At 41.8% G+C, this 27,367-nt stretch overlaps 1 protein-coding gene across 5 annotated transcripts in view; it reads left to right on the top strand.

Moving 5' to 3' along the window:
• Window positions 1-27,367, top strand: part of Carmil1 (capping protein regulator and myosin 1 linker 1) — a 278,033-nt gene that overhangs the window by 154,020 nt on the left and 96,646 nt on the right. For all 5 annotated transcript variants that reach the window (XM_027409345.2, XM_027409351.2, XM_027409347.2 and 2 more), the window contains exons 12-15: window positions 16,220-16,306; window positions 23,039-23,142; window positions 25,977-26,054; window positions 26,183-26,259. In XM_027409345.2, coding sequence (XP_027265146.1) covers window positions 16,220-16,306; window positions 23,039-23,142; window positions 25,977-26,054; window positions 26,183-26,259 — 346 coding nt within the window. The remainder of the gene's footprint in view (window positions 1-16,219; window positions 16,307-23,038; window positions 23,143-25,976; window positions 26,055-26,182; window positions 26,260-27,367) is intronic.

Genomic DNA, 27,367 nt, shown 5'->3' with positions numbered 1-27,367 from the left:
GCCTAGCTAGAGTCAATCCCACCACTGCAAAGCAAAAAGGAAAATCAAAGGAAAGTGTCTGTAAGTAGCAAAGGCAGTGCCTGCCTTGACACACGTTGGATGGAAGCTTGTGGCTGAATTCTCCATCTTGGTCTCAGAACATTGATGGATGGGGTTGGAGAAGGAATGACTCTATCTCTGGAGGGAACATTTTGTTTTCATTTGCTGTTGGAAATGTTTTCCAGCCTTGTTGAATAGGGCCTTTCATCTTTCACGGTTAGGTATTTGATGAAGATTAATTATTCAGCTGAGCTGAGGGCACCGAGACAGCTTAGCCTTTACTTTCTGACTGGGATGCTGCTGTTCGTGGAAAACGATTCCCTTGTAGCATTCGCACAGGAACCTCAAGGGCAACTTCCATCATCTGAAGTAGGGAGTCTGAAGGAAGGTGGGGGCTGAATCCAAAACTAGGTCACGTGGCAAGCAGCCCAAGCATGAGCCAAGGCTGAAAATAAAGACACAGGGCTGGAGTGCAGGGGTCTCGGGTGTCGTCATTTCTGTAGGAAAAGCAGCTGTCCTCTCTATCAGCTCTGCTGGAAGAGGCAGAGTGGTAAATGTGGCAAAATGGAAATTGTACTCAGCGCCTCCTATAGTCAGGGGAGCGGTGTGGGGTTTGTTTGTAAGGTGGGGGAATCTGATGTATTTAGCTACTAACAGGGCTGAATCAGAGGGAAGTCAGGTCCCTAAGGAGGTGAACTCTAGCAGACAGGTGGGCTAGCAGGGCACTTTGAGTCATTAGGAAAATGTAAATTAAGAGCACAGTGGGGTACTAGCTCATAGCCAGTCATCTGGCTGTGATAAAAATAAATGCATTTGAGAGGTTATGAGGAAAGGAAAATGCTGCCATTGCTGGTGGGAATGGAAAAGGATGCAGCCCTTTGGAAAGTAGAGAGATATTTTTTTAAAAGGTTAAACACAGATTTTCCAAAGACCCTACTCGTGGTTATCAAAAGAAATGAGACAGTTTGCACAAAGACTCTGCAGTGAGCACAGGTTTAGAGGAGTAAACCTGTAGTTTTACTACAGGTTTAGTGTGTGTGTGTGTGTGTGTGTGTGTGTGTGTGTGTGTGTGTGAAAGCAGCCCAGTGATCATCAAAGGGTAAATGGGATGTTGCACACTTGGATAAATGGAATATGGTACATTTGTCCCATCCTCAGTGTGGTTGGACCTCAGGAAGGAGACACACCTAGGAGACCACGAGTCACTGGATTCTGCTGGTGCTATAACTGAGCTCGGGCAGTTTTTGCCTTTCTCCTAGAGCACCCACTGCCTGTCACTCTCTCTCCACGCCTGCTTCCTCCTATCCCTCCTTAGACACACAGCATTTAGTGCAAGACTTTTCGTAGGCAATGAGTACTTTCCTTAAGTAGAGTTGGATTGAATTTAACTTCATTCTGTTATTTGCTTTTAAAAACTGCACTTGAATGTCATAGTGAAGTTTACAGAGGGTTCTTTCGTGTGAGTGAGGGTCTGTGTTCAACAAAGATGCCTTTCCCTCCACCTTCTGTCCTCAGAGATACTACTTCGTGCTCATTTCATCCACCTGCATTAGCTGTGTCTGCTACAGGTACCGTTGTCATGGATCATTGTGAATATCCCTCCGCTACTTGCTCACCAGGTCTCCAGTGTGTATTCTCCTCACATTGTCTCCAGTTTAGACATCTAAAAATATTTTCACAGACTGAGACTTTCTCATTTCTCCTCTAAGTTCACTCATTGCTGTATTCACCACTGACTTGGGTGGCTGTCAACACTCATCTACTTCAGTCTTGAGCCTCTAGAAACAATTTTCATTGTCTTTTTTTTTTTTTTTTGAGAGAGAGGGGTGAGGGGGAGAAGTGTGAGTGTATAGATAGAGCCTTACCATGTAGCCCAGGATGACTTCAAATTTGGAGCAAGCCTCCTGTCTCTGCCTCCTGAGTGCTGGGATAATGGTGCTGCATACGTACCTCTGCTTCACAGTTAGAATGGGATGCTTTTCCCTGTTTTTTTATTCAGGCTAATTATCAAAATATGCTTGGTATCTTTTAAAATCATAGGTAGAAATATCATAAGAAATTTAACCATGTGTAAATTTTTTTTTGAAATTTCAATCTAGCGAATAACAGCTTTTGTTTTTTTCATTTCCTATTTATTTAGTTTTGAGACAGGTTGTCTTCGAACTGCTGTTTGTCCTGCCTTTACTTCCTGGGTGCTGGAATTATGAATGTATGTCACCATGGCAGGTGTTCTAAGCTTTTCAATGGCGATGATTTAGATTTTAAAAAAGTAAAAAACTGGGGTGGGGATCAGAGAGGAGGGCTTTGACATAGAAGAGAGAGCCTAGACCAGTGAAAATTACTTATAAGGAAACTCAAACCTGAGACAGATAGGATCTCAGTGTGTTAATAGGACAGAATTCTGGGACATTTAAGGACTAAGTGCAATTTGATTTTGTTTCTGAACCACCTACCCTGAGACTTACTTGACAGCTCTCAGACAGAAATTGTGGCTGTTGGCTTTGTGATAAGAATATTGATACAGCAAACCCTGGTTATTTACAGCATGGACTACTTGTCATACCAGAGTCTAAAGGACAGGTCTGCAGCTTTTAGATTATTTTGGGCTTGTGGAGAGGAAACAGAAGATGTGATTTAGTGAGCAGAGGGCAAGAATGTCTGGGTGAATGCATCAGATGCTGTCGTATAGGCATGACAGCTGTCACCTTCATCAGAACAACCATGACTACTGGCAAGAGACCCCCAAGAACCGGGTAGAAGGGCAATGGTGCTGTTTCTGCTCTGAACCAAGGCTGAGGGTGGAGCATCTCTGGTAGGTGGAGGCAGGGAATCTCAGTATGGCCCTCTCTCTATGTGTGTGATGAAGTGACAGTTGCATTGCTCTTGCTATGGGGAGTAAGATCTATAATTAAGTCTGAACCATCAGAAAGAGGAAGGTGGGAAGGTGTCCTAGAGTGGCAGTCTTGTCTGGTATAAAGTGCCTGCCTGCTGTATTAATGGATCCTACATGTGAGTATGCAGATGCCCCAAGAAGAGCTGAAGGTTTAAAGCAAACATTGCAGTCTCTGAGGGCATCACTCAGAAGCATAAGCGCAAGCCAGCTCCTGTGGGATTATGTAGCTCTTGCTGTATGCATTTGTATGGAGGAAGAAAGAATTGCAGTGGGAAGAGGTTATGCCTCCAGCCTTGCCCCCTCCAGTTGGGTTCTGATTTGATGGGTGAATTCAATAAAAGGCAAGGAGATGGAGGTGTTGGCTTGCTGCTTCTTATGGCTATGGAGCTGAAAGGAGAAAAGAAGATAAATTAGATGAGTTTTGTTGAGCTCCTTTTGCAATCCAAAACTGTGGAATCCATGAGGGAAGCTGGATAGTGAAGAGGAAGAAAGTGAGTTGGGAGTGATGGATGACACTCTTCAAGCCTGTCTTTGGTACAGAGAAAGAGAAAGTCCATGATTCAAATGCATCTGGGGAACTTAACAGTGGCCTAGTGAGAGACTGGTAATCGGGAAATACATAGTACCTGAACTGCTTAAATTGGGAGAATTCTTTTAACAATCAATTTAATTCTTTTAACTGCCTAGTCTTCTCATGAGGCCGCCGATTGTGGGATTGATGGTGTCCATCTAAGTGCTACGGAAGCAGAGAAATTGAGTAATATCATCACACAGTCCTCTGGGAGATAAAGGCTATACAAAAGGAAACCACTCATAATAGTCTGGCTCATAGGAGCCATTAGAGACACTTGGCCATCATCAGAGATCCCACAGGCATCAGAGCCTGAAGGACAATAGAGGAGGGACAGGCAATGCTAAGGGACTTGGGCATGGGGGAGGCAGTGTTTGGTGGCCAGTGTGCAGGTGTAGATAGGACTGTGTTCACCAAGAAAGAAGTTAATTCACGAAGGACAGCGAGGCAGGGATGGAGCTCTGGTGACATTTCTGAGCCCTGTGCTAGGCATTATGTTATCTCTTTGAGGTAAGAGTGGCTTTCGTAGACTTCAGTCAACAGGCATGTGGACCATGTCCATTGGCAATTGTGAGCAGATGAGAGGCCAGAAAGCCAAACAGAGGGACCTTTCCTAGTCACCTGGAAGCAAATGTGAGCCAGAAACCATCAAGACAAAACTGATGGAAGATCAGATGTGGTGATGGGGAATCTTGTAAGGCCTTAAGGCCTGAGCAGCAGTTCACCACAGGGGCAAAAAAAGAGAAAAAGAGGTACAGATGATGGGCACTGCACCCCCTGGTACAGAAGAAGATCTCCAGGGGTGGGTCTTCACCACCCAGCTGTATCCCTAATGAGGTGGTCCAGGTCTCCTGCAGGCTAATGGAGAGCACTGTGAATTTATTGTTTTCAAAATGCTTAGGGTGCAGGATATGTGTAGGACCCAGATGTGCTGTGGTTCCTGGTGGCCCCAGGAACATTGCAGGCCATGAGAGTCAGCTGATGGATAAGGAAATAGAATCATGCAGGTGAAGATGATTGTCTTGACTTAGGGGTTGGCCACTTTCTTCGCTGAGTATGCTGTGAACATTCATCACCCCCCCTCCCCAATAGAGCGTATTTGTCCATCTAGGGAGTCCTCTCAGCAGCTAGGGGTGGCCTGTGGAGAGGCATTGGCTAACTGCAACTGAGGTGCAGTACCAGCCAGGAGTCTGCTGAATCAAAGGGGATGAATACCGGGAGCAGCCCTCATCATTAGTGGGCCATGGTCCCAGTAACCAGCAGGCCTGTGGGCTGCCCTGTTCTCTATTGGCAACACAGGTTGAGCCAGTCCCATTCACTTCATCAGAGTAAGGAGATGTACAGAGGCCCCATGGAAATGTCTAGGGTGAATAAGGTGATCAGCTTAGGGATAATGTCTTTGGATTTTGGATAGCTAAGGTGGTACCCCAATCTATGCCACTATACCAAAACATTGCTCTTCTAGCAGACCAACAGATACATTTAATAGAATTTTTTCATGCTAACATTTCACTTTTGTGTCATATTATCTGTTGACTCCTGAGATTAACTAACACTTCCTTGAAAGAGGCAACAATGAACTTTCAGAGGAGAATAATCACATATCTATGTCACCTTCTTCCAGGTCTCAGGGAACATGGGTGGGGGTATAGAAGAATGTAAAAACCAGAGGGAGATACAGGGTGCTATATACTGTTATTCTTCCAACCAGACATCTGTCATTGTCATTAAAGCAGCTGTCATTAGAGACCTTCATGACCGGTTTGTTGACATTGTCTCACAGAAGGGATGCAGGGAGAATAGTTATTGGACCCTCACCTTATCTAAGTCACTCTCTTCTGCATCTCCCAGCTAACTGTATCATTTCACCCTAATTTCATGGCTTTGTGGTCCTGGAAGATGTCAGAGTATATAGAAGGGAAAGATTTACTAAAGAGGGGACTCTATCTATACAGCTATGGGGAAGTCATTGTTTATGCTGCGGTGAAACTTTACAGTGGTGTGACTGCTTTGGGACAACCCACAATCATGTAAGTAGACTCTGTTTGTAAGTCCAATGAACTCAATGGTTTACCAAATCGGTCTTTGGTGGAAAATGACCCCATGCCATCTTGACACACACACTAGTACATCACTATTAAACCATAGCCTTTCTTTTCTTGCTTACCCCCACCATCTCCCATTAATATCAATCTCACCATATAAAGCATTCCAAATATTAAAACTTCTACAGTCTTTGAAAATGCAAACATTTTTTTAAAAGTTCAGTCTTTTAAAATATCCAAAGTCTCTTTCCAAGTTGAAGCCCATCTTCAATATCTGAAAGTCTCTAAAATATCCGTAGTCTCTTTAAAACTCCAAAATCTCTTTAAAAGTTCATCTTTCAATTGTGGGTTGTAAAATAAGAAAATAAATTACACACTCTCTTATCCCAAGAGGGAAGAGCCAGAGCATAGTTACAATCAAAGCGAATTCGAAATTCAACAGTATGAAAGTGCAGTGCTTGGTGTCTAGGACCCAGTCATGACCCTCTGGGTTCCAAAGGAACTGGACTATTAGTTCCATTTCTTAGGCTTTGCTATCGGTACCACACATAGCTTGATTGATAGGTTTAGGCTGGCTCCACTCCATGTCTGCTTCTGTCCTTGTTGGTCCATCCATGGGATTGGCATGCTTCAAATGTGCGGGTCTCTACTACAGTTGGGCTGCATCTTCTTCAGTATCCTTTCCTGGGCTCTCTTCATGAACTCTGACCGTGACAGACACAAAACAGGACTTGCATTTATTCCCGTTATTATGTTGCTAGAGCTCTGCCAGTAGAATTTTGTTAGCTTATTAGCATAATGCTTTAAATTAGCCAGGGCCTATCAATCCCATTTCTCACCATGTGAATCTCAGTGACACCAGGGTGGCCCAATGTTGAAATTGTATATGGTGTTGTAAGCTTTTAAGTGCACATGTGACTAATGGGGTTAAATTTACAATGTCAAATCTAATTTTCCTGTGTATGGGAGTTAATAATGATGGATAGCAAATTAGCATATAAAACATCTTATAATTAGTTTTTCATTAGAAAAAAATGCGTTGAAGTAGAGGAAGCTAGGATAGTTGCATTCTGAAGGGAAAAATATATCTTTCTTCTACATAGTTTTTCAAAATCTTGGGAAAATCTAGTAATAAAATATCCAGTGGAGGCTTTAAGCAGTAAATTTGAGTGTGATTCACAGCTCTGGAGACTCTGCTGTGTTTTGTTCAAATGGTTAAATTGAATAGTTTTGGTCCAAAATTTTCATCACCTCTCCTGTTCTTTCTGCAAAGACCATGTTCATTTGTGATTGCTTTCTTCTCTCACGTCATCGGGAAACCAGCTTCAGCAAGTGCAGAGCATCTGTGTTTCTTTCTTTTCACCTGGCAATACCTACATTCTGGAACCTGCTGAGACTTTATTTCAGCACTGGGCCAAAGCAGGGGCCTTTGTGTGGTAGCTTGTGGAGATCTCCTGGCCAGTGTCTCATGCTTCTCTTCCTCAGGGTAAACACATCACACTTCGTGTGTGTGTGTGTGTGTGTGTGTGTGTGTGTGTGTGTGTGTGTGTGTGTGTGTGTGTATACACATTAATGTACATATGTATAGTCTTTTCTCATATTCTCTTTCCTCCATTCTCTCCCCTTCCTTCCTCTCCTATGTCCTTCCTTCTCTGTTTTTTTAAAGAAACTGTCTTAAATGGATGCCACATTCCACCAAGGAAGGCAGGAACAACTTTAACAAGGACTGTGATCAGTATTTATTTGTTTTTTATTCATAAGTTTTTAAACCATCCAGAACAATAATTCATTATAACCTCATCCTCCTCTATGATATAAAACTATGTTTTAATGACAGCTGTGATGGCAAATGTCTGTGTTCACAACAGTGTGCAGGTGGGGCCAGGAAGGTCAAGAGTTCAAGGATAGTCTGGCCTACTTGAAAAATGTTTTTAATGATGTATTTTCTTACATAGCCATTATATGTTTCTAATTACTTATCTAGAATTTCATAAAAACATATTTATCTTTAATAATTCTCTTTACTTTTAGACTCATTTAAAAATACTTAAGAACTACACAGCATGACTTTGCATGTATTTGAAACTTAGGAGTTTGCTATTTATCACTTCTGCGCTTTGGGTTGTTCTATTGTATTTCCAAAGAAAATACTGCTTTTGGGTTGTTCTATTGTATTTCCAAAGAAAATACTGCTAAGTTATTTATTCCTTTTGGGTACCTTCCCTTTTAAAAATGTGTTTACAGGTAATGAATGAGTAAACATATATGTGGATATCCCTGGTTGTTTAAAACACACATTCCATTTATACCTAAAGCGTATGACCATTTCTAACTTATATTTGAGTGTGGGCACTCACAGATTAACCTGGTATTGAATGTGTTTCTGACAAACACACACACACACACACACACACACACACACACACACACACTTGTTAAATGTTTAAAAACTGTGTCTCCTTAAAGAAGAAATTTAAAATAAATGGAATCAATCCAAATAGAACATAACTTAGGTTTAATGGTAATGTTTAACAGATGAAATTTTATTCTGATAGGTATTACTTTTCGAGTGATCATAGGGTAAAAGGGCCAGCCAAAGTTACACACCTTGACCCTGAAACCTGAGCCAAAGAAGCACACTTTGGCCCTAAAACCAGAGCCAGTGAAAGAAACACACCCTGACCCTGAAACCAAAGCCAAAAGGTTAAAAAGGACCAATGGAAGAAACACACTTTGGCCCTGAAACTGGAGTTAAAGAAACACACTCTGCCCCTGACCAACTGAGCACAAAAACCAACCAATCCCTGAGCAAGAAAACAAACCAATCCCTGAGCAGGGAACCAACCAATCCCTGAGCAGAAAATCCAGTCAATCTCTGAGCTTATCCAAACTCAGGGATTGAAATCTGACCAATTTCCACCTTGAAAGTCTTCACCCTGGAAAAACTCCTGCAGTTGGGAGCTGCCTTTTTCCAGCCTGACAGAGGCAGCCACCCTCCAGGATTCCTCCCTCGAAATAAATCTCTTGAATGAAGTTTGGTACCACCTTCTTTTGACTGAGTGGGGTGGAGCCCAGCAGAGAAAGAATAACTTTGGTTGGAGCCAGGGCTGACCAGAGTAGAGCAGAACCTTCCCCTAGAAGATCAGAGTTGTTACTCCAGGGGATCTGAGTAAAGCTGTAACAACTTCACTGAGGAAACCTTCCCCTGCCAGAGCAGAATTATTACATTGGGGAAACTGTAAGTTGCTATGCTCATGGTGACTTTGTGGTACTCCTTGGTTCCTGACTGCCAGGTTACGTTTCCATTGAAACTGCAATGCTTAGTTATTTGAAGATACAGAATATGGCTTTAAGGGCATAGTGTTAATGTTATAGAATTTATTTTGCTAAGTAAAAATCATATAATGGAAAACAATCAAGAATGGGCAGTGTTCATGCCTGTCATCTTAAATAGGGTTTCTATTGCTATAAAGAGACACCATGACCACAGAAACTCTTATAAAGGAAAATATTTCATTGGTGCTGGCTTAGTTTCGGAGGTTTAGTCCGTTATCTTCATGGTGAGAAGCATGGCAGCATGCAGGCAGACGTGGTGCTGGAGAAGGAGCTGAGAGTTCTACATCTCTTGATCCACAGGCAACAGGAAGTGAAGTGTCACATTGTGAGTGGCTTGAGCATATAAGACCTCAAAGCCCACCTCCACAGTGATGCACTTCCTCCAATAAGGCCACACCTACTCCAATAAGGTAACCCCTAATAGTGCCACTTCCTGTGATCCAAACACTTAAATACACGAGACTATGGGGCCATTCCCATTCAAATTACCTCTGAGATCAATTTAAAAGTGAGAGTCTGGCATTCCCCATTCTTCCCAAAAAGTTCCTTTTTTTTTTTTCTTTTTAAGATAAAAATCTCATTATGCAGACTTGGCTACAGCTGAACTTCCAATCCTCGTGCCTTAGTCTCTTGAGTGTTGTGATTATAGGGGTATGCCACCACACTTATTTTCTATTTTTTGAAATAATTTCTCTCATGGAAAGATAAGGAACATTCACAAAAGCCCATCATTAAATCCCAGTTGTGTCAGTCTGCTTCCCTCAAGTATTCCACTCAGTGTTGAGTGGAAGGAGGGTGTTGCTCAGGTCTCACAGTTCAGGGGACTCTGCTTCATAGTTGACTGGGACTTTTCCTCTGGGCCTGTCCTCAGGTAGTACATTGTGGATGGATCTTGTGTCAGAACAAAACTACTAGCATCACTAGTGAGGGATGAAAGAGAAAGAGACCAGAATTGTTCAGTCCCCTTGGGAGACATATTTCTAGTGACCTAAGCAGCTTCTAGAAAGCTCCACCTGTTAGAGGTTACACCATTCCCAATAGCACTGTTGTAGGTACCAAGTCCTTTATTCAAGACCAACAGAAACTATAGCACCATATTTACATAGTAATGAGTGTTTGCAAAGTGAATATTCCAATGCAACCACTACCAGAAGCAAGAAAAAAGAGCCCTATTCAATGCTACCCATTATCTGTGGGGCTTCAGTCTCACTCCTGGCCCCACCACCTGGAAATGATACCTGTTTTGGTATATTAATCCAGTTGCTTATAAGTAACAGAACTTTATAAATAATGACTTACAGGAACTCATGGAAGTGCTTGGTAGCTTTTGTTTCTCTTTGTGGAGAAGATTTTAGAGATTTAAATTCTTGGGGACGAGGGTGTAGTGCAGGGATAGAGCACTTGCTCAGCATGTGTAAGGCCCTGGCTCCAATTCCCAGCACTGAAATAGTTGTAGATGTGTGTTCTTGAAGATGTAGAAGGGATAAACTATCTCTTTTTTTTTTTTTTTTTGAGATAGGGTTTATCTGTAGCTGTGGAGCCAGTCCTAGAACTCGCTCTGTAGACCAGGCTGGACTTGAACGCACAGATATCCGCCTGCCTCTGTTTCCCAAGTGCTGGGATTTTTCGTGTGCCACCACTTATAGTAGGTAATTACCAATACGGAGTCAGGTAGAAATATAAGGGTATTTAATAGGGAAAAGCCTTACTTACAGAGCAGACCAGCCAGCCGGTGGTAGTCTGTACAGCAAGAAGCAAAGAGAAACCAAAACCGAAAACGCAGTCCCCCTACTCACTCTGACCACACCCTCACAAGCCCTCAGGTACTCCTGTAGCCAGCCCCTAAGAAGGCGTGGCTACAGCTTCCCCTACAATTCCCCTTTTAGTCTAAAAGAGGATTAAAACTTAACAGTATAAAGGTAAAATATAACTAAACCCTAAAGTCATAAACAATAGGAAGCTATTCCTAACTAGGTATATACACTATCCTAAGTGACAACAATGGGGAAAGGGGGCGTAGCATTCTCCAAGTTACTTCCTGCTGAAATGGGACGTTGATAGTCATATGGGGTCCTGTAGAAAGAAAATGTTAGTATCCAGTCCATGTTAGATGGGATTTACTTGATTGAAGGTCTCGCTTGAAATCCTTAACTTGATTGAAGTCAGTACTCGAACCTCTGGCCGGAGTGTCAGTTGAAATGGAGCAAGTTGGATCCAGTGCAGTCGAGGAGATGTGGCCCATTTTCTTTCCAGGGTGTCCAGGGATTGCTGTCAGGCAGGTCTTTATTGGCTGTGTGGGACTCAAACATAAACAGCAGAGAAATGTTTGCTTGTGTATGTACACATGCTAGGGAATGCAACCATGAGAGCATAACAATTATGAAAGGGTGTACACCTTGAGAGAAAGATCCAAGAAAAGACAAAGACAGTCCCCAAATTCTTTTTTTATTTTGTATTACATCAATTGGCTTCTTGATACAATACAGAAACACTAAAGCTTAGTTAAATAATGTGCTTGGATTTTAGAGGAGGAAAGCCAAATCCACCTCTAAGTCTAGCATTGGTTTAATTGAATAGGGACTAGGAAATAAAGAGAAATAGTTTTTTGAGAGACAGCTGTAAAGTTTACCGTATGGCACATTCCTTCTATTTGATGGTTATAGCTACCTTTTCTTTTTAAGTATCTACCCATGTAGTGTCTTTTGTCTTCTGAAGATGAGTTTTCCTGTGAAGATAAAAGCAAAACACTTCCCTTTCCTTTGGGAGGTTTCTATTTAGTTTATAAGATATACCTTAGTAGAATACCTGTCATTTGTCCTCGTTGAGAGGTTTTTCCTTTTCTAGTCGAATCTTGATCAACTTTGATGGTATCCAAAGTTTTTCTTCTCCTGTAGAAACCAATGTAAAACCCCTACCCCAACGTAATACATGTCCTGGTTTCCATGTAGAGGTTAGTACATCTTTGAAGTATACTGGCTGATTGAGTTTAGCAGTTTTTTCCATAGTCCAGTGTCTGCCCTTACCACACCTTCTACACAATCCAGAAGGCAGTGGCCTTCCATATGAGGCATTATTAGAATTCATTTGTCTAAACTGTTTCTTCTCACATGAACTTTAGTTGTATATTTCCTAAGGAATTTGTCCACTTTTTCTAAAATAAATTTTTTATCATATGTACAGTGTTCTGTCTGCATGCCAGATCTCATTACAGATGGTTGTGAGCCACCATGTGGTTGCTGGGAATTGAACTCAGGACCTCTGGAAAAGCATCCAGTGCTCTTAACCTCTGAGCCATCTCTCTGGCTCCATCTAAAATAATTTTTACGTGTAGTGTGTCTTTGTCTTTGCTTGTGTCTGTAAGCAACCACTGATAGTCTCTTTGAAGCCAGTCTTTATGGGATTTATTAATTCTGTTAGATTTTTGAAGAACTACCTTGGTTAAATTTATTTTTATAGCTTTATATGGCTATTGATTCAATTGTATTTCATGAATGCTGGTATCATAGTTTTTCTTCTACTCAATATTTTCCAGGCTTCATTTGTTATATTGTTTATACAGCTTAAGTCTTAAGTATCTGGAGATTTCCTGGTTCCTTTTCTATCAAATTTGTAGTTTTATCTCACAGTATTAGGAACATTTGGAAACCATACGCTATTGTAGTCAGAGGATAGCTCTGTCCATACTCTCATTATTTAAGGAATATGGCATTATTAAAATGCACTTTATGTCTTAACGTATGGTACCACTTGTGCATGTGTGCTCAAAGTGCACTGTGGAGCCTGTGTCTATCTTTGTGTGCTGTGTTTTCATTTCTGTCAGACTCAGCTAATAGATTTTCAGAGTGCTGGTCAGAGTATATAGACTAGAATAATTATAGTCTCTTCATTGGTGAAACGTCACATTTATCAACAGTGATACTTGGGAAATCTAACTTATTACAATTACACAATACTTGAGTTTGTGATTTTGGTATATTTTTTCATGTCTTTCCATTTTTGGCTTTTAACCACACATTTAGGTGTGTCTCTTAGTGTCTGATATTTTTATTTAGATTTGCCATTTTTGGCTTTTTTTTTTATTAGTTCAAATTAGAAACAAGCTTGTTTCACATATCAATCCCTTCTCCCTCTCCCTCCCCTCACCCACACCCCTCCTACCCGACATACCCCCCACCCCATCCACCCTCCACTCCCCAGGCAGGGTAGGGCCCTCCACAGGGGCTCCTCAAAGTCCACCACATCATCCTGGGTTGGGCCTAGGCCCTTCCCCATGTGTCCAGGGCAAGAGTGCGTCCCTTCATGTGGGATGGGCTCTCAAAGTCCCTTCTTACACTAGGGAAAAATACTAATCCACCACCTGGGGCCCCCTAGAGTGCAGAGGCCTCCTCATTGACATCCATGTTCAGGGGCCTGGATCAGTCCTGTACTGGCCTCCCAACAGCATCTGGGGTCAATGTGTTCCCCCTTGTTCAGGCCAGCTGTTTCTGTGGGTTTTACCAGCTTGGTACCGACCCCTTCGCTCTTCATTCCTCCCTCTCTGCAACTAAGTTCCAGAGTTCAGTTCAGTGTATATCTATGGATGTCTGCCTCTGCTTCCATCAGCCGCTGGATGAGGGCTCTGAGGCTCGGGCACCCGCTGCAGGACAGAGGGCAGGGTGTAAACAGGGATCAATTTTTGGCTTTTTAAATTTTAATTTAGTTAAGCTGGGCAGTGGTAGTGTATACCTTTAATCCCAGCACTCAGGAGGTAGAGTCAGGCAAATGTCTGTGACTTTGAGGCCAGCCAGTTCTATAAAGGTACACAGAGAAACCCTGTCTCAAAAAACCAAATAACAATAATAGTAATAATAACAATTTTATTTATTTATTTCACATCCTAACTGCAGCCTCCTCTCCTCTTAGTCTCTTCCCCCCTGCACCTCCATTTTTGACTTTTGAATGTTCAAAACATTTATATTCTTATATAATAATATCACATCCCCTCTTCCCTGCCTATAGCACTAATTCTAATCACTATTAATAATAAAAAAACCCAGATTCAGATATTAGTGGGGGAAAGATGAGAGATCGGAGAAATAAAACGGCCAGCCACTAGCTCTTACTTCTACCTCAGACAGAAGCGAGGATCCTGTCCTCAGACTGCTTCAGACTGACTGACTGCTCAGACTGCCCTGTGCTCCTGTCTCCTTCCGCCTTATATTTCTCTCTCTACCCAACCATATCCCTTTCTGTCACCACCTCCTTAGTGCTGAAATTAAAGGCGTGCCACTCACATTGCTGAGCTTTGTTTCTCTTTTAGACTGAATCAATTTCATGTATTCCAGGGTGACCTTGAACTAACAGATCTGTCTGCCTCTGTCTCCCATGTGCTGAGATTAAAGATATGTATACCACCACTGCCTGGCCTCTGTGGCTAACTAGTGGGTCTAGCTTTGCACTCTGATCTTTAGGCAAACTTTATTTGTTAGATCATAAACAAATATTACCACACCTGCCCTACCTGCAACCCTTTTTATGTTCCTTTTTCCCAATCCGTCCCATGTCCCTCCCCAATTGATTGTGCATTAGGTGCAGGAGTTGTGTTACAGTATGACCTGTTGTGGTTTTCTGTAATAGTGTGCATATGCTATGAAGAGATGCTTTGATGAGGGGTGAGAGCTACACTTATCTGTTGGTATAATAACAAAATGTAGAATGCTGCTAGGAATTATGGTTGGTTAGGTTCCCAGTACCAGACATGATTTTTCTCCTATTGAGTGGGCTGTAAATCCAATTACACAATTGTTGGGTGCTGCCAAGATAAGTGTCACCATTGCACCTTTAGGGATATCTTGCCATACTGGGCATTGTTTTAGTTCATTGATGTAACAGTTGGATAAGAGCATTGATTGTTTACCCCACACTTGGAAAGCTAGAGGTTTCCAGGTTAGCAATAGTTTGAATCTTCTACTTCTGTGCCGGAAGAGTGTACTGTCTTTGGCAGTAGGTACTTATCTTCAACTCTGAGAGGTAACCAAAGGCAACAGCAATAGCCTAGCACTTGGACTACCCTGATCAACAATTCAAACAGAGGTTTTTCATGTCTGCACTGGGGTTTTTCTTATATCCCCATTCACATGGGGATCATGGTTCACCTGCAGCCTGAGGCTGCTTGAATGACGTTAGAAACGGCGCGTGCTTATCTATTCTTTTTATTTCTGTTTACAAGAACACTTAGTTCCTTGCAGTTCCCGAGCGAGTGAGCTGGTATTTCCAGTCCCTCACACTTACTGTGAACTTTAGAAGACATCTAATTTTAGATAAGAGAATTTCTTTGTGAGGTATCCTGAGCCTCAAACCCCACTTTAGGGGGTTTAAACCTATTCTGATGTTCTGTTTGAGGTTGTTAGCCATAAGCTAATTAAGTGCAGGAATTCATCTGATAATAGCAGAGCTGTTACTTGAGTAGTTAAAATTACCCTCTTCTTGACAATAATGAAATTGCATCTGTTCATTCCAAAGAGAGATCAGCTCATTAAGACAGAGGCTACAGAGACAAGAGAGGCCTCTGCATCTCCTTCCCTAGAGGAGTTGTGTCTTTCTTACACAGAGAGAGAGACAAAGACAGAGACAGACAAACAAAAGGTCTTATAGCTGCTTGGATTTAAGTCTCATCCCTTATCTTAGGAGAACTTGTTTAGTACTGCTTACTTTGACCTCTGGGAACACATCCCAGGTGGTAACAGGTCACCTCCATGCTTAGTCATTATTTTATGTCTCTCTGTGTGCATCTTTATGTAGGAGCACATGTATGCATGTGCCTGAGTGCCCATGTGTGTACTTATGCTGTGGAGGCCAAGGTCAGACTCCAGTGACATTGTCAACTGTGTTTCTTTGAGGTTGGAGCTTTTCCTTTTATCTGAAACTTGTCTATTTGACGAGGCTGGGCAGCAAGCCTCAAGAATCTACCAGTCTCTGCCTCGTCAGCCATGGGACACCGTGTCTAGTAGCTAATGGGGCTCAAACTCAAGTCCTTGCACTTGCATGTTAAGCACTTACCAAGTGAGTCAGTTCACTAGCCATGGATTTGTTGTGAACAGCATTATGACAGGGAGTATGTAAGGATAAAGGTTTAGATGTACTGTCCATACATATTAGAGTCTGCCACTTCTCTCCAGCCTGATGGATAGCACAAGAAGGGAGAGGTGCATGACAGAGAATGACTACAAAAGGAGCCCTAACTTCAGACAGAAAGGTACATCCACTGTCCTGAAATCATACTTCACTTTTTACAGAGTGTAAAACAGTCATGCTTCTAAGTACTTAAAATTCTAATAATCTGTTTTTCTTTCTCAGGTGTGTCCTCCTTAAGTATTCAATTTGCCAAACTCCCAAAGGGATTGAAGCATTTAAACCTATCTAAAGCCTCATTGTCACCTAAAGGTACAGTATATGTGATATACTTCATATCGTGTCTCTGATTGTTGTACCTGTTGCTTTTGACCAGCTATTACTCTGCTATGTAGTTGATTAAAATATGCAAATTATAGTATGACAACAGCTTTAAGGTTAAGATATTGTACAATTCAAACTTGATAATGTAAATTTAAATTCTTTGTAGAAAGTAATTTTTAAATTTGTGCACAGTCCTAATTATGTAAGCTTTGAGCCAGTAAGTTCTCACTGGCTGGCTGCCTCTAGCCTTGTAACTCACTTTCCTGGAGGCACCTGTTCATGTTTTTCTTGGTTCATTTTTGGCAAAAGATGTTGGCTTCCCCAACTGTCAGAGTGAGTGTCACCTTCACACAGAGTCACTGGGGCTTGCTGCTGAGTCACCATCATAGTCCCTCAGTTCTGGTCTGTTCCCAGAATGGTTTATTATTCTCTTGGGTCTGACTCCCTCCTTCCCCATGTCATTTATCTTATCTAGTCACTCATCAAACCCTGTGCCTTCTGTTGCTCTGACCAGCTCATGGCAGTATTAGAAAAGCCCTCCACACACCATCTCTTAATTTGTTCCATGCTTGGTACCTCTGACCAGCTCATGGCAGTATTACAAAAGCCATGCTTGGTACCTGGACACCCTTTCATCTCTTTATATTCACAGAGCTTCAGTGAACCTGACAAATTCTTTATCTGTGAGGGTCTCTGCTTCAACAGACTTCTCACTCCCAAGACTACTGGTCACTTGCTCCTTTCTCTGCCTATTTATAGATCACACCAGGGTATTACTGTCTCAGTACTGTGTCCTTTCTATGAGAATGGTTCACCTTGGTCCCATGAAGTTCTTGTGTCTAAATCTGTGGTTCCTGGCACAATGACTGCACCATTGTGGGCTTCACTGAGGTTTCTAGAATTGGAAAAACTTGCCATTTCTTAAGTGATAGTCTCTGCTGTCAGTCAGTTCAGATTACCTGTGTTTGAAGCCTGGCTTTCCTACTTCCTGGGAAATGCTGTCCTCATCTCTATTCCCCATTGACTTGTGAGATAAAAATAAATTGCCATTTTGTCATGATACTGGCGTTCACTGAGTTAATAAACACGGTAGGTATAGTTTCAGGCACTTTGATACTGCCAGCAGCTGCCACGACCTTCCATGATCACAATCACCATGCAATCACTGTCACACTCAGCTTCGCTATTGTTGTCTCTGTCACCATCATCATCATCATCATCATCATCATTGTCACTCTCACAATCACTGTCACCAAACCATTGCTACCCTGTCTGCTGTCACCCTCATTGTCATTGCTATGATGGTTACTTTCACTTTCACCATCAGCGTCACTGTCACCGTTGTTTTCATTATCACCCTCACTATTGCCACCACTGTCACCGCCACCGCCACCATCGTTATGGCTGTCAGCATCACTATCCGTATTACCACTATCGGTGTGACCATCACTGACACCAGCAGTATCATCACCATCTACATCAAGACCTTTGCCATCACCATGATGTGCTGTCATGGGTCGCCACATACTTTTAGTTAAACGTGGGACAGCTTGCATGTGCCTACTGCCAATTAAGTGAACTCACTCTGACATTTAGCTTTTCTCTAATTTTCTTTTCGAAGCTCTTACCTCTCAACTCACCTTCCCCACTTGCTTCTTCCCAGGCTGCGTGGTAAATCTCTCTGTTTTTAACACATGTGCATTTTGGTTTTAAAGTTTCTGGCTGGTAGAAGCATTACCCACTCAGTGCCGTGCCTGATATCGCCTTGTCTCAGGGTGTCACCACTGGCTGCATTTTGGTTAAATGCCTATAGCACTGGATGCTGGTCCATCCAGTTACATATTATTCTGATTATAGAATTGCAATAGAGTGTTTTGGAATCAGAATTGATACATAAATGTCACCATCTCATGTGCATATACTCTTGTACCCCTGTTTAACACTAACGTGTGCCTGTCAGCTACTAGTAGGAAATTTCCCCAGGTCAGTGTTAGCTGATCTGGTGCCAGAAACCAGATACAGGTCCCAAGCTAAGATTCACTTCTTTTTGCTGTTCCTGTTAAGGTCAGAAATTGAGAAGAGCATTTCTGATGATTATCAACTTATTGGCATATTTCTGATAAAGACACCGATAGGTTAAGTGAATAAACAAATACTATTTTCAATGTCATCACTCTTTTTTGGGCCCAACCTTCCCACTGCTTTCTGATGTCTGTACAGGCATGCAGAGCTGCTTGTGCTGTGATTGGTGTTTCACAATTGTGGTTGATGATGTTGGTAAACTCACTCACTTTCAGGGCCACCTGATGATCCAGGGTATGGTGTGACATTATGTAATTTATTTAAATAATCTGCCACACACATGCATCGTTTTAAGTTCTTCAGCAATGCCAGTGTCATTGATGTGAACTTGGCCACTAATTTTGCTTATTTCCTGCATCTTTTTTAGGATAAATCTCCTTAAGTTGAATTATTAGCTCAAAAATATGTACATATTTAGAGCTTTCATGTTCATTGCCATCTTCTCCTAGGAGTATTTTATATAAATTTGTTTATTTTCTCACCATCACTGAATATTATTTTCCCTTTTCATCCCCAACTCTTAAGATTGACTCTCCTGTAACACAATTTGGCCTTGAACTCTTGATCCCTCCCTTCTTCTGTAGCTCAAGCTGGCTTCTAATTCATGGCAATCCTCCTGCCTCAGCCTCCTGAGTGCTAGGGTTATAGTCATGAGCTGCTGTGACTGATGCCCTTTGTGTTCTCTCATGAAAATGAGTTTGATGTTCTCCTTTTCTCTGGTGGTGATTCTCAACCCTCATACAGTTCCTCATGTTGTGGTGACCCCAACCACAAAATTATTCTCATAGCTACGTCATAACTAATTTTGCTACTGTTCTGAATTATAATGTAAATAATCTTTATTTTCCAATGGTCTTTGAGGGTCACAACCCATATGTTGACAACCACTAGCTTAGGGCATTCCCCCACTTTTCCACAACCTTTTGTGTGTCTTCTTGGAATGTTGCTACTTGACATTCTTGGTCAGTTTTCTATTTACAGTGCTGTTTTTTCTTAATGTATGTACGTTCTCTACCTATATTAATTTGCAATTGTGTTCTAATATTTATTAATTATGGTAAAGCAAAGAGAGGGGCACATTGATCATCTGTCCTTTGCAGGACAGGCTTTGGTTTTGAGGTGGCCTGTCGTCACTCATGTCCTATCCCTTCACTATGACAAAAGTAGGGTAGCTGCACAGGTAAACAAAGGAGTTTTTGTGTCCTTGAGTGAGGACAGCCTGGTCTGCTTGAACCTGTCACAACTAGTGTTTCCCTACCTGTGTCTTTCATATAATGCAAGAGCCTGTGTCAGAATGTGTGCTTTGAGAATTGCATTGTTTTATAAGATAGGATCTATAGAATTTTAAATTGTCCTTTTAAGATGTATATCTTGAATTGTTCAATTTTAAAAAATACTTGTTTCTTAAAGACAGGCTCTGAAAGGTTTAGAGTTTTGCAATTGTAGATTTAAGTTTCTAGTAAATGTGACATATTTTATTTCCTAGAAAACATGTATATTTATGGTTCCATAATAGAAGACAGATTTTTTTAATCTCCCATGGCCCCCAGCACATGCACTCTCCCTCATCTCAGACACTCACTGCTTGATGGCTTTCTGGACTCACACAAGCATCCTGCTGCCTGGCAGATTATGTCAAGGCAGGACCATCTGGAGCCACCTCTTCCAGCTGTAAAGTCTGCAATCATGAACACTGAGCGTGGTCAGAATCTCACAATAACCAGAGCCAAGGATGGCATGCCAATCTGTGCTGCATTTGGGTCGTAAGAGCCCCGTGTTTCTCCAGTGCTATAGTTTTGTTATTCCTGTCATTCTTGAGCTTATTAACACAGGCCTTGTGCAAAACATGGGCTCAGGAAGTGGGGAGGGACGACCCTTCTGCTTTAGGAGCATGAAGGTGGCCTGGTAACAGTGTCCCTCTGGAGTCTAGTCAGAGGCTGGCTACCTGCCAGGCACCCATGCTTGCCAAGGGGCTCTTTGCTGTCAGGATTAATTTGGTCTTCTCATTTTGGAATTTATTTACTGGGTTTTATAGTCCTTCACTTAAATACATGACTTTATATGTGATTTTCTTGAACAGAGTCTGGTATTCTCCATGTATTTTAGGCCCAGTCATTCCACTAAAAAGAGAATGGTGAACACTGAGGGCAGGAGAAGTGGCTGGAGAGAAAGCAAAGCACTTGTAGGTGTGAGGTCTGGAGTTTGATCTTCAGAAGCCACATGAACAACAACAACAACAAAAAGCAAAACAAAAATACAGGCCTGATGGCAAATACTTGCCATCCAGCAATGAGGAGGAAGAGATAGCTGAATCCCTGGGGGCTCATTAGCTGGTCAACTTAACCTAGTTGGTGAGTCCCAGGTCAGTAAGATATTCTATTTCAACAAACAAGGTGGAGAGCTACTAAGGTTGACCTGATGCCTCCACTTGGACACATACACATACCCCCCACCCTCATACACACATGAATGTGCAATGAATATGGATGACAGGGTAAAAGAAAGGATGTTGGTCATTTATGCATTCATATAGATTCTATATAATGTATACATGTATGCTATAGAGGGTTGCTTTGGGCTGGTACTGCAGGTTCTATTTGTGAAAGAGTCCTACTTCCTTGTATTGGATGCTCTTGATCCTTGTGTGGATGGTAACAGTTGCCTCACTGGACCCTGAGGATGGTTGTCCTCAGGGTCTGTGGGATATTACAGATTGGTTCCAGCTTCTCCCCCTCCACATGCCAAGTCCCTTATAAGTGGCATAGCCTTTGCATATAACCCACACACATCTTGCTGTGTGTATTAGATCATCTCTAGATTATTTATAATGCCTGCTATGAGGCTATATAGTTATTGTCTCAGTTTGCTTTCTATTGCTATGCTAAAACACTAATCAAAAAGCAAGTTAGATAGTAAAGATTCTATTTAGTTTTAGATTACAGTCCATAATCAGAGGAAGCCAGGGCTAGGTAGAACTCAAGGCAGGAACCCCAAGACAGGAACTGAAGCAGAGACCATGGAGGGGAAGTGCTGATAACTTGCTTGCTCTCCATGGCTTGCTCAGCCTAATTTCTTATTATTCTTTGGACCACCTGCTGGTGGCACCACTCAGAGTGGGCTGGATCCTCCCATATCAATCATTGATCAAGAAAAGGCCCTACAGATTTAACTACAGGAACTCTAATGGTACATTTTCTCAATTGAGATTCCCTCTTCTCAGATGGCTCCAGCTTGTATTAAGTTGTGAAAAACAAAAAGAAAAACTAGCCAGAGTGTGTGTGTGTGTGTGTGTGTGTGTGTGTGTGTGTGTGTGTGTGTGTGTGTGTAATCATTTAGGGGATGCTGACCAAGAAAAAAGTCTGCACATGCTCAGTGTATAACCCTCTTTTGTTTCTGGATTTTTTAGATGGGTCTCAGTATATAGCTCAAATTTGCAATGGCTTTTTAAAATTTATTTATTTTTTTTATTTTTTTAGGCAATCCCATGTATCCTGGTCTTGCCCCCAAACAATGTATTTCAGGCTGCCTTTTAAACTCCTGGCAATCATCTTTTACCTCAGCCTCTCTAGTGCTGAATGTCAGAATGAACTGTAACAAAAAAAAAAAAAAAAAAAACACAAAAAATGCTTTGGAATATTTCTGTGCAGGTTGGCTGAATCCACAGATGCAGAGACCACAGGGGAATAAAGCCCTCTGTGTTAATCTGTCTGTGTATGATGGTCTCTAAATGTTTCAGGACAAAAATGTGTCTTTCTATGATTCTACATCTCATAAGCAGTAAATGTTGGGTTGATAGTCAAGGAATTCTTTACACCTGTCCGAAATATTCCTCAGTGTTCTGTCTCCTCCTTTTCCATACCTCAGTGTTCAGTCTCCCTCGAGCTCAGGGGCCTTTCACAGGTTCCCATTGGAATGATCACCTCTCAGCCTAGTTAAGTTCAGCCTGAGCCATTTCTGTCATGAGTATAGAAATTTTATAGTTCGTTAAATGAAAGTTTTCCCTTTTTGCCAGGCATACTGCTCTACTCCTGTTATCCTAACTCCCAGGAGGCAGAGGCCGGAGGATTTCGTCCTGTTTAGTTTACACTGGGATACATAGTGGAAACCCCATTTCTAAAAACAAGAAGAAACAGTTATTCTTTTCAATTCCTTCACGTTGTGAGCATTTCATCTCACTGTTCAAAATCCACTTCAGTTCAAATTTCACCTTGAACATAAATGCACTTCAATAGAGTAATATATTCCTCTGTCAATTTCCCAATACTTAAGCAGCCCAAATGACCAGTATTTGCATGTGTACCATTTAAATACTATTCACTAAGTCAAGAATTCTCTGGTAGGGTTAAATGTAGGCTTAAAATAATCAGCTAGATGGCTTTCATCACTCTGGGACTTGAAAGTTAAACACTTTCTGTTCTTGTATAAATTGAAAGACAAAAGTGCAGGTTGTCGGTGAGAAGTCTGGCTTCCCAGAGGGACTGTCAGGGAACTAACAATCAGTGGTCCCCTCCAATGACAGAGCTCTGGCCCTGTGGGTCTGGCAGTGTGATTTGTCTTGAGGGCTGTTTGTGCAAACTCCTCAGTCTCATTTTGTTTCTCAGAGTGGACACTGAGCTTGGATGATTACTCTTGTTGCAGGGGTGAACAGCCTTTGTCAGTCCCTCAGTGCCAACCCTCTGACTGCCTCTACCCTCACCCACCTGGACCTCTCAGGGAATGCTCTCCGAGGAGATGACCTCTCGGTAAGTTTTCCTTTCCTCTCCAATGGGGGCATCTTCAGAAAGCCTGCGATCATTTCTAACCTGCCATCCTGGCTTGTTTCTCTACCACACTCTTAATCGACACACTTTAAAATCCAGTTAAAGGCTCATGCAATGTTGTGAAAATTCCAGAGCCTGCCTTAATTGAATGTAGACTGTCAAGATAATTAAGTTTCTTCTTCACTTAATGGTGCTGAGGTTCACATCCTTTTTGGAAATAGTTTCATTTTCAGATAGTGTTGTTGGGATACTGATGCTGTTTGTTTGTTTGTTTGTTTGTTTGTTTGTTTGGAGAGAAGCTGTCAACCTTGAACCCACTGTGTATCAGAAAGCTGACCTCTAACTCAGGGTGATTGTCCTAACTCAGTGTTGAGATTGAGGGTATGAACCAGGTCCCCACCCAGCTTTTGTTTGTTTATTTGTTACTATTAAAGGGGGCTATTAGGATAACCCTGGCTGCAGACTATTCCATAAATAAGCTAAATGTAATTAGGGGCTACTAGTTAGAGTTTGATTTTGAAGGCCTATCTAAGTAAATAGATAAATAAATTCCCTTCAATTCTAACAAGATGTTTTATGTGCTTTAATAGTAATATAAACATTCAACAGATCTTTCTGTAGTGTGAGGGGTTAGTTATGAGTTCTTTATGTGGTAAAGAGTCCCTTCTGGTCACCATTCTAGAGTTTAAAAGAAATCTGCCTTTGGTAATGGGGCTTGCAGAACGTGAGTGTTTGGAAAGGGCCTTCATTTATATACTGCTACTCCACAGAGATGAGAAACATTGCAATGTATTCTTATTTCTTTTGTTTTACTTTACCTTTAAGGCAGAGAATACAAAATGAAAACTGTGCGTGTGTGTGTGTGTGTGTGTGTGTGTGTGTGTGTGTGTGTGTGTGTATTTATTTGAACCCCACATACACAGACACTTGAAATCATTTTAACAGTGCTTGTTTCCTGCTGTTTTCCATCGTCATTTCTGGTATCCACTGATAATCCTTAAAAATGATCCTCCAAAGATAAAGCAAAGAGCTCCATGGGAAAGACCATGGACTTCATGGTGGCACCATGAAGGATAAATGAAGTGGAAAGCTGGCTTGGCAGTACATTCCTAGTACTCAAGAGGTTGAGACAGGGGGATTGAAATGAAATTGAAGTCAGCCTGGGCAACAAAATGAGTTCCCAGCCAGCCTGCATTACAGAGTACAACCCAGTCTCAAAAAATAAAATAGGAGCTGGAGAGATGGCTCAGTGGTTAAGAGTGCTTAGTACTTTTGCAGAGGACCTGAGTTCAGATCTCAGCACACACATGATAACTCACGGCCACCTATAACACTAATTTCAGGTGATCTGATGCCCTCTTCTTATCTCTGTGGGTCCCTGTGTGCATGGGCTATGGTGCACATATATACACTCCTGTGCATACTCATAAAATACTTAAGGACATATTTTAAGATACAATAAAAAAAACAAAAGCAAACAAAAAGGAGGCTGATATTAAATAAGACTCATTTATAATAGGGACACGAATAATGATCTCAGACAACAAAATAGCTCCATGTTGCCTGGTCCAGGGGTACAGCTTGTTCCAGTTTGCCTCTGGGTACAGTGGAGTGCAGTGAAGGGGCTGAGTGGACATGGGCTCCCAGCCAGGGAAACACCAAGGTTCTAGAGTCCTCAGCAGGTGCAAGGACCCACTTGGTTTCTGCTTCCCGGAAAGCCACATGTAAAGGGTCCCATCTCTGCTTCAGAGAGGAAGAGCTCCCCCAGCTGGTGGAGGGAAGCAAAACCACAATAAAATAAAATGGCCTTAAGAAAGGTCACAGGAGTCTAGCCAGAGCCAGGGGTACTCCATGTAAATGAGGGCAACATGTTTCTGCTGAACCAGACCTTGCCATGTAATTTGTTCTGGGCCTCTTGTTACTCCAAAGCATTTGCTGGCTAGTTTTGTGTTCTCTCAAACTCTTTGCTGGAGAGTATTTTCTGAAGTCCATAGAGTTCCGCTGCAGCATTTAATGAGTATTGGTTCAGGAATGAGGCTCTGTCAGCATAAGCTTGTGTGTACTTTCACTGAGTGTCACCCAGTGAAGCAGAGGAGAAGTGAACATTGTCACCTGGGGCAGGAGACTTGGACTGTGTCACTGGGGAGCTCTGGCTCCTGTTCATGCTGGGGAAATTAAAGGACATCAAAGGGATTTATTTCATTGTTTTCATGCCTGCGCAGGGTTGTGGGAGGGTCAGGAAATTTTAGGCATTGTGGTGACCCAAAAGAAGACATTTTAGCAGTACTGGAATTTTGAGTTCTTTTATTTTGTTTTTCTAATAGTTTCCTCAGAACAATCTTGTTAGGTTTTTAGAAGTCACTCAAGATAGAAAAATCATTATATTGAGGAGAAAAGAAAATAGCCTGAGACAATCTACGGCTCACATTCAAATAGACCTTCTCTCAACACTATGAGTGACTCGAATTTTGATGGGGTGCCTGCAATCCAGGTGTTGTTTCAGACTAAGGGGTTAAGTTAATTAGCAGTACTCAAATTATATAATAAAACCGGAACTAATCAAGAAATCAAAGCATGTGTGAAAGAGGGGTGTGTGGCAATAAGATTCTTCTTGGCCATTTTTTTTGAATGTGTAATTTTTCTTTAAATGCCCTTTGGGTATTTGCTCCTGGGGAAGAAGATAGAATAGCAACCAGTCTACAAACCTGAGAAACAGTCAGGAAGGTCAGGGGTGTGTGGGTGACTGTTCTGAAGCATTAACGTACATGGCAGCATGTCCTTCTAGAGCCTAACATCCACTCTCTGCTTCTTTCCAGCACATGTACAATTTTTTGGCCCAGCCCAACACCATTGTTCACCTGGATCTATCTAATACAGAGTGCTCTCTGGACATGGTAACACCTCTTTCTACCACTCGGGCTCTCACAATGCCTACTTTGATGGGTGGAGACCTACTACTTTAGTAAAATATTCTCACAGACCTAGGATTGTGTGAAAGTGATAATGTCCATTTCTTCCTCAGGTGTGTAGTGCTCTTCTCCGGGGGTGCCTTCAGTGTCTAGCTGTGCTCAACCTCTCCAGATCTGTCTTCTCTCACAGGTATGACTGTCTCCCCGCTACCATTACTGTCTTACAGTCCCTCCTTATCTTGAAGAGGTGTGAGGATAGTGAACACAGAGTGATTGATGGAAAGAGAATGTGTAGTTGTTTGAGATAGAGTCTCACATTATAGCCTGGCTTCAAACTCATCCCAATTTTCCTGCCTTGGCCTCCCAAGAGCCTGGATTACAGGTTTTTAGACCATCATACCTGGTTTGAGAGCTAAATGTCATAAATGAAAGATGGTCTTAAATCATAGCTATAAGTTTTTGGGCCTTGAAAATTAAAGATTTTTTTTTTGTTGGTGTTTTATCTTTTGAAAACACAAGGGTCTTGTTGATAATGTTAGCCTGCTTATATGAACTGTGTGTGTGTGTGTGTGTGTGTGTGTGTGTGTGTGTGTGTGTGTGTGTATTCATATATGTGGGCATGTACTTTCTTAATATAGTAAAACCCTTTTAAAAATATCTATAGCTTCTTCTCAGTGACGAGGTTAGAAGTAAATATGAACGACTTCTGGCAACAAAGAATAATGGTCACCCTGAAGCTTCTGTTTGTGATTTGTAGGAGGGGAGGGCTAATTATGTCATCTCAGTTACAGACTTAACACCTGCTGACACAGTGCATTTGGAGCAGCAAGGATTTGTAAATATCGGCCACTTTGCATGGAGTGGGTGATGAAAAAAGCTTGGGCCTCCCAAGTGCAGCATCCATAGCTATTCAGTGCATTAGTCTGGTTCAACCCTACTGTGCAGGATCAAAAACACATAGCATCAATTGTATTTTGCACATTATGCTCTTTAATGATCTGTGACGCTGCCTAATAGTAGAGCATTCTCCAGATTTACTAGTTAATCTTTTAAAAGCCTTATACATTCAAGAGAATAACTTGATTCATTTGGAATATTCAATTTGATGGCATGCTTTACTCTATACCTTACCTTGCAAATATATCAATATATATTTCCAAATACTTTGGGTCCATTATTTGAGAGTGATATAGACATTTCCCATATGGTGGCACATGCCCATAATCCTACATGGTAGAGGCAGGAGAGTTGGGAGTTCAAGGTGTTACTCAAGTCACATGGTGAGTTTGAGAACATCC

This window comes from Cricetulus griseus, chromosome 3 (genome assembly GCF_003668045.3).
Source record: "Cricetulus griseus strain 17A/GY chromosome 3, alternate assembly CriGri-PICRH-1.0, whole genome shotgun sequence".
Taxonomy (NCBI): domain Eukaryota; kingdom Metazoa; phylum Chordata; class Mammalia; order Rodentia; family Cricetidae; genus Cricetulus; species Cricetulus griseus.
Note: the sequence above shows the minus strand (reverse complement) of the source record. Positions and strands in the feature narration are given on the sequence as shown.